We start from the raw sequence: 12,551 nt of genomic DNA, 5'->3' as shown, positions 1-12,551 counted from the left end.
ACGACTATCCAAGGTCAAATCAATGACGCCATTTTATGGCCCCCTCGAAACCATACAATTTTTGTCAGAAACATTTTTTAACCAAAATGCTTAATTTCGAAGATATACGTCTGTTTCACTTTGGATGACTCACCCGGTATATATAATATTATAAGAACATTTTAAAATTATTACCATTAATTTTCATCCGAAAACACATCAGAAATTTCTACCTCGGATAATATTTCTTCTTTATTTGAGGCCAAGCGTAGCCGAACATGCAGGCGTACGCGAAACGCTGCTAAACGCTTAATACTAACTTAGCTATAAAATTTGAATCCGGACATATCCGGAATCAGACTTTGTTGGCTTATAATCATAAATCTTTACCGAATGTAATGACACCAAAAAGAGCACTCAATATCGCTTTATACTATAACAAAATTGTCAATAAAGTTTTGTAATTTTTAAAAAGCTTAGAGAATGATTGGTAATATTCAAATATTAATAACTATACTAATTTAGATGATAACAAAATAAAATCTATGCGAAAGTGCTCTGTATACCTACCTGAATAACTTTTGTAATACAAGAATTTACAGAATTTTCCTTCAAACGCTTGAAAATCGCCAATGAACAGACGCTGTCTTAGAGACTGTTTAAGCACGCCAAGCGCGCCTTAAAATCTCTCGACTTTCGATGAAGTTTACTACTTCACGGGTGTACAAATAGAAAAAATAATTTTGCAGCCTTATTCTGCAGAGCTTTAACTACAACGAACAACAAAAATTTTATGCCATACGCAAAAATTTAGAAATCGAATTTTTTCCACTTTTTCGGGCCAAATACCCCACTGTGCGGCGCGGCGCCATCGCGTACAAGTATTTATAGTTTCGGACTTTTCTTGCCGGCTGCGCGACCGGAAACCGACCGATTATATTTAGAAAAAGACACGACTGGACGTGGAATAACAATTCCTGTTTGCCACGAATCGGCATTGCAAAGTAGCCTAGAAGCCTCGCAGCGTAGCCGCTTCAAAGCGAGACGAGGAATCCCTCCCTCGTCATTGTTCGGATTGCGTTTATTCCGTGTATGTATCCTGTTTCGACGTAGCTAATACATTCTCCTGATTACGGAGACTGTATTAGGCGCGTATAGGAGATACGAAGGCGACCGAGTCCCTTCGATCAGGAGGAACCAAACGGAAGAGCCTAACCCTATGACGCGCCACGAGAAATCTTGTCCGAGAGAATGGATTGATCGAGCGTCGCTATTTCTTGAGCAGCACAACTCGATCGTTCAAATTCCGTCCAAATGCATTTTTCCAACATATTTTTTACACATCATCTACTAAACTAATTCTTCTAGCCTTACAGAGAAATTCAAGTCATTCGTTTGGTCCATTCAGAAAAAAGTTGTTCTGATTTAAAGTGTGTGGAATCAGTTGTGCTCCTTACTGTACATGGAGAATAGCAATCGTGCAGAATGTAGTCGAATTTCGAGACAGCGCCCGTCGAGTTCCGGATAATTGAATATTCCCGGGACATTTCGATCGCGTTTCACTTTCCGATGTGTACCATAAAACTCGCATCATCCTGCATTGGCGGTAGAGAACGGCGCCCGATCGGTCTCGGAAGCCTTTGAAAGAGGCGCATCGCAAAACGATTTTAATCTGCGCGATAAACGATAAACGTCTGGCCCGGTGCGCCAAGAGGATCCGCCGATGATCCACATCCGGTGGTCCATTGGTTCTTCTTTTTCTTCTTCCTCTTCCTCTTCTTCTTCTTCTCGGAGTCTTGTTTTTCGAGGTGAACGCGCCCGCAGAAAGCGGCCTTGCTCGATCCTGACTACGATCTTCCCTCCGAGTCGGGATCGGACCCGTTTCGCGCGCCATATGGCCTCTCGCAGCTTTGTAGGCCTTCCTCCCGTCCTCCCATCGTTCTCCTCGTACAAAATCCTCTCGAAACGATCCGATGATCTTCTCGAGGAGGAGAAGAAGCAGAACAATTTCTTCTTGATCGTGCAAGTTTTCTGGCGCAATTTTCCTCGACGCCCGTTAGAATCGCTAGAATCGGCGAGGAGAGGACTCGCAACGGTAGGAAAGGAAACGGGAGACCCCGTTCCTCTCGGTGCGCGATTCTCACCTCGTAGACCGGCTTCAGAAAGCGTGAAGCCGTGCGTTATGCCTCGTTGCAATCGATCGTCCAGTTATTCAATGGACGAACAAGAAGCTCCGTGTTTCGCGTTGCCGCCAGTATAATTTCTCCCGGAATCAAGAAATTAGCCGGAGGAGTATAAAGCAAGCGAGGATAATCTTTTCGGAAGAGGAGTGTATACGCGTTCCGTCGCGCTGTCTTTAGGGCCGAGGCGGAGAAAAATCCTGATGTACGCAAAAAAACGCATCAAGGCGCAATTATAATGGAACACGTGGATCGAGAGGCAAGAGAAGAGTGCCTGCTAATAGCGTGTTTCCGGTTTACGAAGGTAAGCTGCTACGTGGCGGTAACGTAACGCAGAGCCCGTATCCGTGCCGTGTGCCTATCCCACGTGAAAGGTAAAAGCCGAGCCCTAATCGAAACCGAGGCTGGGAACGCGACTCTATCGGGATCGAGATCTCGATAGAACCCTGCCTTTCGCAACCTGTTATTCTTTCCTCGGCCGTAAACCCCGAATACCGTGATCCTTTGTCGGAAACATGACTCTAATTAACTGTACCTAGCCGGCGCGGTTCTACGTTACGCGGTACGACGACCCTCGCACAGCGCAGCGGGCTGTTTCGCCCAAAAATTCGGTAAAAAGTCGATTTCAACGACGTAACTGTCCGATGTAGTTCAAAGTCTGAGGAATACGGATTCAGTATGTTTTTTACTTGCACGCCCGTAAGGTACATATGTACCCTACTTCATCGAAAGTAAAGAGATTTTATGGCGCGCTTTGCGTTTTCAAACAGTCTCTGAAACAACGTTCATTCATTAGCGATTTTCAAATGTTTCAAATGTTGAGACTGTGTAAATTGTGTAAATGCTTACATTGCAGAAGCTTTGTATGCAGAGCACTTTCGCACAGATTTCATTTCGTTATCATCTAAATTAGTACAGTTATTAATGTTTCAACATAATCAATCATTCTATACATATAAGCTTTTTTACGATTATAATCTGAGGAAAAAATGTTTCTAACGAAAGTTGAACAGGCTGACGTTAAAACGAATTAAACGACCTTTCCGGGCCAAATACCCCACTGTGCCTCGTTCCAACGACTATAGGGGGTTTTTCCAATTTATTAGATATTATACGGCGTTTCAAAAACTCCACTTCGCGATACTTTTACAATAAAGTCTTTGATCTTTCTCGAGGAAGAATGCGAAGAGTGTTTTTCGCAACAGACCGCGGATGTAGTTTGACGAGACAGCTGCCGCGCCGTGGACGCGTGTCGTGTGTCGCATGTCGCGTGGATACGTTTTGTCTCCTTGTTCTGTTCCGTTCCGTGCGAAAGGATCTAAGAAAAGGTTTTCGAGTCGGAAGTAGTAGGTGGTACGCGGAGCCTGCGGCAGATGTTGCCCTCCATTACGTAGGAACATTGCGTTGTTCTCCCTCGCTTCGAGATCCTGCGCCCGTATAAACGCGTATGTACGTGTATCGCGCACGCAGGACACCTCATTGTGGTCGAGGAGGTCAGCCGTTTCCTTCTCGTTCCTCCTTCTTGCACTGGTTTCTTATCCCGTCCTCATTCTCGCTTCGGTTCCGCAGCTTGCGATCCCAATTGTCTCCTCCATCCTCTTTTATTTTCCGCCGTCCGCCGCTTGGCTTTTGTTTTTCACCTTTGTTGCATCGTCTCGACGTCTATCGTCTATCGTCATTATCGTCGGCCGCGGGGGCATGCTGCGGGACATCTTGCACTCTCCGTGCAGAACACGGCTGTTGGACAGTAAGCGCGACTTTACTGTACTCCTGAAGATCCTATAGTTCGTCGGACCAACGAGACAAGGACAGTTCTGTCTCGAATCGTTCAAGGGTTGTACATTTACGGTAGACCTGGGCGACGGTGACCCAAAAAACACATGTTTTTGGGGCCATCTCTGGGACTGTCTTACCGAGCAAAAGAAGGAGAGAAACAGCAACATGTGTTTTTCGGGCCACCGTCGCCCAGGTCTGATTTAGGGAAAAATGCGATCGCTTCGCTAGCCTCTCTCGAAGCTAATATTTAGAACAGACCAACAATTTTTTCCATTTCGTTGCGATAGAACCTTTTACGTAACGATTGCACCGTTAACGAGCGCGGTTGCGTCAGTGATCGGTGAGGTGCGAAGTACGAGACCCGAAGTACAAGACGTTTCCAGGTTCGAAGCCTTTGCGAACTGCAACGCGACCGATTTCGGAAACGTTTCCTGTTGACTGATGCATATTCGGTTCCTCGATAAACACGATTACAATCTCATCGGGCGTGCCCGGCTATTCTTCGCTGGCTGTGATAGAGATTGCGATATCGGGCCTGTTGTCTCGCGTGCTCGAGGGTGGCCCGATCTAACCCGACCGAACAACAGGAAAAGAGCACGGCAGATGCGCGACTCTCGAATCGGTCGGGCTACCGACGAACGTGATCGAGACACGCTAAGTGTATACCTTAATACTTAATACACAAGTCAATTCGACCGCCTCTCGGACACGCCTGCGCGCGTGTTTCGCTCACGCGCTTTTCTGCGCCTTTTGTCAAGCCTACACGCTATACACGAATATCCGAGCATGCGAGCTCTCTCTTTTCTGCATGCGATATTCCTACGCTCCTTACAGGGATAGTCCGAATCTCGAAATAAATGTTGATTCCGTTCGGTGTTGCAGATTTGTTTTAAATAGTTGCACAGTTCCCGCTGAACCAACACCACCGTTGAAAATGTTTGAGAATCCCTCGACCCTCGGTTCAACAAACAAGAGAACCTATGGAAACGAAAGATGGTTTCTGTCGGCGCTAGCAGACTCGCCCACCCCTAATGGGTGGGCCGAGAGAGAGAGAGAGAGAGAAAGAGAGAGAGAGAGAGAGAGACCCTCGACGCGTCTCTCGTCCCGTCTCCCAATGGATCCCACAAGCTCACGATCCTATCCTGATATGCTTTGGTGAAAACCGCGGCCGAGAGAAAGGACCAAGCATCGCGGCAATTTTGATAGCGCGACTGTCACCGGTCAGATGATAGACGACTTCCCTCTTCCGAGCGCCGCGCCGGGCTCAAAGACAAGCCTTTCATAAAATTAGTTGCGTGGTATGCACCGTCTGATGCCATTCAACTTTTTCTTATAACATTTTCCTCTATTCCCGACCGTTTATGAGGTACAGCCTGTTCCAGTTGCGTGGGACACCCTGTATACAATAGCTATGTCCACTTTGAATATTGCCGTTATTTGTAATAATATGAAAAAATGCTATGAACAAAATTTGCACGGTACAGAGGGGGACATGTTGTGACATAAATATTTTCTGCGTGGGTGGAGGCATAGAGGAGATTTCAAGGTTACCTTGATTTTTTAAAATGGAAATACCTACTTTCTGTATCATGAATCGATAGACTATCGAATTCTGAGTAAAAATGTATTTACCTCCATATGTCTTAAATCTAATAGTTAACGAGATATTATCGAAATACATAATTGTCTTTCTTCTTTGGATAACATCTCGTTAACTATTAGGTTTAGGACATACGAAGGTCGACACTTTTATACTCAGAATTTGATGTTCTATCGATCTATGGTATAAAAAAGGACATTCTGTTTTAAAAAAATCAAGGTGACCTTGAAATCTCCTCTAGGGCTCCACCCACGCAGAAAATGTATGTGCCACAACATGTCCCCCTCTGTACCGTGCAAATTTTGTTCATAACATTTTTCCGTACTGCTACAAATAACGGAGATTATTCTTTGTAATAACTATTTTAAAAAGATATTTTAATTGTACATGATTACACTTTTCGATAGTGTACATAAAAGAGACGAATAACATTAAAATATTGTTTATAATCCCCGCAGTATCTGATTGAAAACTAGCTACAAACTTTACAATCTAATACGCTCCTCTTTATGGACAGATTTTGCACTCAAAACATCCGTTTCGGTAAAAACGGCACACAGTAGAAAAAGTAGAAATATCTCTCAAGCTTTAAAATGGTTGTTTTTTTTTAGCAAATTTGGATAAATTTTAGCAAAGTTACAGCAGTTTCAATATTGAGCGAATTTTGAACTAGCTGTGGCCGCTGAAATCGGGCAAATACCCCACTGTGCGTCGCGTCGGTATGCTTCGGAACAGCTACGGAATACAATAGAGGATTCGAAGGACGCGTTTCGACGAAAATTAGTATGCACTTCTGGTCTTCGCGGAAAGAATTGGGACCCCAAAAACTCGGAAGAGATCGAAGAAAGCAGCAGGAGGACGCATTTCGAAGAGTTCAGAATCGAGTTTACCGTCGATTATATCGGTCAGTGATCTCTAGGAGTCTCTTCTTCAATGACTACAAGCTACAAACGGTTCGTCCAGGTCGAAGGTGATTTCTCGTCGGCTTAACTCGACGAATAGCGTGATCGAGTGGAAAGCTAGTCAGATTTAGGTTGTACAAAGCGATCAAATCTAACCCATATTGCCGGAGAACCATCCTAATTTCGATCAGGTCGATGACAAAGGAGCTTCGAAAGATACATAGAACAATGATTCGAAACGTTTACGCGCGAAGTCCCCGATGAGTCAGGGCTTTGCTCATCGGATAACGCTACCCGTTACATAATCTTATCTCCGCAGCTTTCGCGTTTCAATTTAGAGTCCGTTGACTTCGCTGGAATCCTTTCGTCGAGGAACAATGAATATTTAAGTAATCGCCTGTTAACATCGTTACAACATCGATCCGCGCGAGCATGGCGATTTCCGAGATTCTCGCATTGTTGCCTAAGAATCGCCGCGTGTTCCCCCTGGCCGTTTCTATCCTACCCCACTGTTTTATGAAAATTAATAGACTCGTTCGCTCGGCTCGGCTCGTTTCTCCCAGTTTTTTCTAAACTGTTCCAGTTGCAATCGCAACAAAGTGCGACAAACTGTAACGAGAATTTTCTACATAGAAATAATAATAAGCGAGCGCCGAGTGGGTTTCGGTAGCCCTCGTCAGCCTTCGTCAACCCTCGCAACAACTTGGGATTTGGTATGAAAGGTGACCATGGTTCGGTTAGGTCTGGGTCGGTTTACCTGAGAACACGGAACCTCGAATTCCTTTGAGATGAGAGATAGCGAAATCTGATTCACAGGTAAACCTGTGATCGACGTGATTTTATCTGCCGAGTGACGCAGCTCAATTTTCACAACTTCAATTTTCCGCTTACTTCCTGTGATTTGTACTTGTACAATCTTCATAAAAAATTTCGAACGCTGGACTCGATTTAATCGATCAGACTTTAGACTCTAAACACATATAAATAGAGCGAACCACAGTAATATTCGGACACTTTTGAAAGTCGGAGCTATTTTAACTCGAAAATTTTATGGATATGAAATTGTTATGTGATACCTTACAGTGGATAACAAAAGTATAAGTTAATACTCATATTTTCAATTATGAAATCACGATAACAGTAATATTTATTTACTTATAAAAATAAACAAGTTGGTTGCATATTTAATGGTAATGTTGAAAACAAAATTTATCACGATTATCACGCGATCTGAAGATTTATCAAGATATTGATCTCTCTACAACTAAATATACAAAATTTGGTGTGATAAAAGTATGTTAAAGTATCGTTTAATAATACTGTCCAACACCAAATTTGTTTAGAAAAATATGTCGCATAATAGTTGAGCAACTGAACAATGAACAATAAATGAAAAGGAAAGGTTAAGAGTTCGGAGGCTGTCCCCGTTATAAATAGAGGCTGTTTGATCAATGGCCAGAAACGCGACAGTACTCGCGAAAGAATGGTTAGGCAGCGAAGGAAGAACTCGTCGAACCGTAAACGACGATTAGCCGCAAAGTAGATTTTTGTCCTATTCAGAACCACTTTTACGGGATTCTGGTTTTTACGGTATTTACGCGAACAATGATACAAATCCCAGCGTTTCTTTCCCAATCCATTTTTTTTAATAATTTGACTGCATTATGCATTTATGATAAAAATGAGTAGGTGTAATTTAATTCATCAGTTGATTCATTTTCAACCCATCAAACGTATCAAAAAAGAAAATAAATTTCTATTTCATTCCAGTTTGTTCCAAATCAGGTAGAACGTGTTTATTTTGCATGAAGATATCTGCTGTCTAGTTATTTTTGACGAGTTTGGTTTCCTTGACGAAATTCAGTATCCTTTGACGGATCAGAGGATCTTTATTGTGATAAAGTAATACTTGGTTCTCCGATCTATTTATCTTTGCAACGCGACTATGTAGTTTGTTTTCTTTCTAATCTAAATGTGCGAAAATCACTATAAAAGTAACAGGCAGAAGTTGCCTTATAAAAATGACAAGATTTCATTTATTTAACGCGGTTGTTACGTATCGTAATACGCGGCTCTAGTAAAGATATTTATTAAATCATTTCTTACGAAATCATCGTTCTAATCCCAATGATTGTAATCTACAAAATCTAGAACCGGTCTTGTTAGGTTTAGTGTAAAATTGCGAACGCGGGCCGCGCAGTGAAAAGCGCGCGCGAGTCTCTTCAGATTCCAATTTTTAAAAGTCAAATTCCGTTTAAGCGACAACGCGCCTCTTAAATTTTGTAAAAATTCTGTCTTCGAGAAACGACCGACAGATCCAAGTCTCATCGACGCAGCCTTTAAAACCAACCGCGTTATAGAGAACTAAAAATGGTTAGATTACGCAATGAAAGGTTATGAAAAAAAAAGCGAATCGTAAATTCTAACGTCGCTCGGATTATTACCGGGAATTATGGAAATGAGAATGTTACTTACTCAAACCGTAGACCGCGTTCGCGACAGCCAATAGCAGCAGCGCTCTGCCAAGGTTTGTGTTCTTCATTCTCGGATCTGTCACGCTCGCCGGCGACACACGATCAGCAATTGGAAGAGTGAACTTCAACCGCAGCACGGTTCGAACGGTTGCGCGATGTCCATCGAGTTGCCAACATATGAAAAAAGAACCGTCGACGATCGATCCAGCGAAGTGTAGATCGTTTCTAACGTTCCGGCGAAGGATGAGGAAGGACCGGTGCAGCGCGGTGTCGACCGCGAGATTCCGAAAGCTCGGCTCGGAGCACGCCTTTCTTCGGCGAACGCTTCTCTCCGTCTCTTCCTCCCTTCTTCCTCTCTCCCTCTCTCTTGTTCCGTCCCTCTGAATAGCACACCGTGAACCGGACCGTGCACCGTGCACAGCACTTTCCACGGATTTTACCCGAGAAGGAATACCGTCGAACCCAGAAGATACCGGTGTGTACGAGAGATCCTCTCTTTCACACAACTACCTAATCGTGAGATCCGTGAGAGCGATCACACCGATATCGGTCCGGACGTTAACTTCCGATTTCCTCCAGAGTTCCTTGAGTTGTTCCTTCTTCGTGATGATTGAGCCTGTCGATCGGTTGCTAAACCGGGTCACTTTGCACGGTGACAAGAGAGCAGACGATCGTAAGGGGTTGAAGCCGGTCGAAAGCACGAAGTATCGACGAGCCGAACCGCACCGCGGTTCGCAAACGAATGCCAGCGCCAGCCAGCATTGCCACTATTGCCAGTGAAGCAGGCGCTCAGCCGGCGGCTCAGCTCAGCACTCTTCCGAATTCCGCAGTCGCATAGGTGTGCGTGCGCTTCCATCCCCTCCCCGCCGCCCCTACCACTCATGAATTTCGTTACCCCCACCCGCTGGCCACTGTCGCGTTGCGTTCGAGGTGGTTCGAGGTTCTCGCTCGTCTCGCAACCTCGCAATCAGTTGCGCGCGGCGTACCATCCCCTCCCTCGTCGATTCTCACCATGCCGCATGCCGTCGAGCGCAGTTTGCAGCATTCGATTAGCTATGGTCTCGATCCTAATTTCTTTTTTTGCAGGAACAACGCGTTCAAGGAAGAAACTGTTTACGTTTCATAGTGTCCTTTGGATCTGCAAATAAATCCACCGTATTAGAACTTTTAACAACGAATGAAAGAGGAAAACAATGAACGACAAACGGAAAGAACAAAAATTTGGTGTGTTAGTAATTAGTATAACACTAAACGTACCGAGCACAAAGTATGACTGGTATACATTGTGTTTTATAAAACTGACAAGACTCTATTTATTGAAATGTCTTTCAACTTTTATAGCTATACATATATACGGGATCGAATGAATAAATTTATTTAATCATTTCTAGTGGAATCAGCCTTGCAGCTTCAATAATTATGAAATAATAAATGTGAAACTGGTCGCGGTACAGTTAGTGTTGAACTATCATCGACGTTGCTCGTCCTCGATTGGGAAACGAATGTTTGTCCGTCATCCAACGTGGTTGGATGCGTGCGATCGGCTCGTCTCCATCCTCCATCCCTACTTTCCATCGGTCTCGGGATCCGGTGTATCCTCGCTTCTCGCTTCCTTTATCCCCATTGTATCCGGCTGAGCGCATGTGCGGTCGCCCCGTCGCGTCAATTACATCTGAATCGAAGGCGACGCACAGTGGTCCAAATCGAGAAATTCAGTGACATTCTGCCAAAAATCAACTTTCTCATATTAATATCTGATCGACATGTATCTCTTCTTAAATGTTCATAGATTTCGAAAATGAAGAAAATAAATCAAATATCATTCAGATTTAAATTATACAAACACTTAAAGTTGGACATTTTAAAATTAGAATCTTTTACGCGGAAAAACTGTTCTGTTTCTTCGTGGTGTCCTGAGGAGCTCAGTTAATATTTGGTTTCGATTTTTTTTTTGTTTTGAAGAGCATTCCTTTGAGATAAGAAATCGTGCACGTCATTAATAATTATTGTATATAATGTCTTTTAAACATAATGTTGAATGAAATAAAGAAAAATCTCAAAATGCTTTACAGTTGACAAGGGGTATCTTTTTTGTCTCGGGGGATCGCGCATTGTAACAAAATAGAATATCTTCAGTAGATCTTCCCCTATAAGATCGTGTAAATATCATTTCCCATGCTATCCCAGCGTTAAAGTTATTATAGTTTAATCCATCCGCGGCATGTCATCTTATGCGTATACGTTTGGATCATTGTAAAGATTGACGTAAGACATTGGAAAGATTTGTTTAGATTCTTTTTTTACGGAAGAAGCTTTAGAAAGCAGACACAAAGATTTTAAAACATTTAGATTGAAAAATACAAGAAAATTTTCCAGATTGATTACGAATGAAGATTTATTTTATAGGCTTCTCTGTTAACATCTGATCCGTATGTATCCACTGCACGAATAAACTTGAAGAAAGAACATAAACAATTAGATGCGGAAGCTATAAAATTAATTATTAAATAGCTTCAAAAGATATGCAGTTAAATAAAATTGATATTTGTTATTGTTTTTTTTTTTGTTAAAAATATTGTTTTTTTTATATTTCATGTTATTCGTTGTATGCTACTATTGTTATATTATAAAACCGTTATTGTTATCACATTTTTATAACAAAAAATCTACAAAAATGTTACTAAATCATTATATATTAAAAAATATCTTTTATATATAAGAATTATATATAAAAAATATCTTTTGACACAGTTATGAGGCGTTTTTGCCTTCTTGGTGCTTTTTGTATACGTTGATTAAGAACAGATTCCTCAAATTTACATTTTACCCATTCCATGAAACATTGTATGTGTGAAACATAAATATAAAATACACACTTAGGAAGGAAAAAGGGTTTGGAAGATTGTATTTAAACAATTTTTTTTTTAATGAAAAATATGAATGAAAATTAATTAAAAATTATTGTTTAACAAATGAAAAAAATTTTCATTTGTCTATAGTTCAAATTGACTATTTTTTAAATGAATTTTAGTGCAAATTTCATCTCGATATCTCTTATGGTTCAAAAGTTATAACAAAAAGTCACTAAATTTCTCGATTTGGACCACTGTGCGACGGTCTCGTTGTGATTTTGCCGCAAATATGAAAGCAGGCCGGTGTTCGTCAATGGATCGAGCGAAGCGGTTTACATATTCACTTGCCAGCCGAGTCGTTCGGTAAACGACGCGCCGCAATCTGCGGCGTCGACTCGTTTGTATACCACAATTCGAGATACGTTTCGCGTTACTCGAACTACTCGGTCGACCACTAAGGAACAACGTCGATTATATTATTAGTTGTACGTTTTGTTCTTTTTTTTTCAATTAAAACGACCGTAGAAATTCAATGTAATGCTTGTCTGTGTCGTGCTACAACAATACTTGTAACATTACAGGTATAAAGTACATTCTGATCGGTCGTTCCTTTACCATCAACCTAATATTATTTAGCAACATGGTAATTTCTGGTTTAATAAGCGGCTCGTAACTCTTCCATAAGGCCGGAGGAAAACGTTATAATGAAAGCTATACAGGGTGAGTCCGAAGAGACAGAACACTTAAATATCTCCGTTACTTTTCGTTGTACAAAAAAACTTAAGTGT

At 42.1% G+C, this 12,551-nt stretch overlaps 1 protein-coding gene across 3 annotated transcripts in view; it reads right to left on the bottom strand.

Annotated features, from left to right (window-relative positions):
* LOC143215939 (uncharacterized) overlaps nt 1–12,551 on the bottom strand; it is a 33,774-nt gene that overhangs the window by 19,593 nt on the left and 1,630 nt on the right. The window contains exons 1-2 of one of the 3 annotated variants that reach the window (XM_076438570.1): nt 10,364–12,526; nt 8,913–10,049 (exon numbers count right to left, since the gene is read on the bottom strand). In XM_076438570.1, coding sequence (XP_076294685.1) covers nt 8,913–8,979 — 67 coding nt within the window. In that variant the 5' untranslated portion in view covers nt 8,980–10,049; nt 10,364–12,526. Of the gene's footprint in view, nt 1–8,912; nt 12,527–12,551 lie in introns of those variants that run through there. The other 2 variants (XM_076438569.1, XM_076438571.1) reach the window with 2 other exon arrangements.

Source organism: Lasioglossum baleicum, chromosome 14 (genome assembly GCF_051020765.1).
Source record: "Lasioglossum baleicum chromosome 14, iyLasBale1, whole genome shotgun sequence".
Classification (NCBI taxonomy): Eukaryota; Metazoa; Arthropoda; class Insecta; order Hymenoptera; family Halictidae; genus Lasioglossum; species Lasioglossum baleicum.
This window is presented reverse-complemented; position numbering and strand designations above follow the sequence as displayed.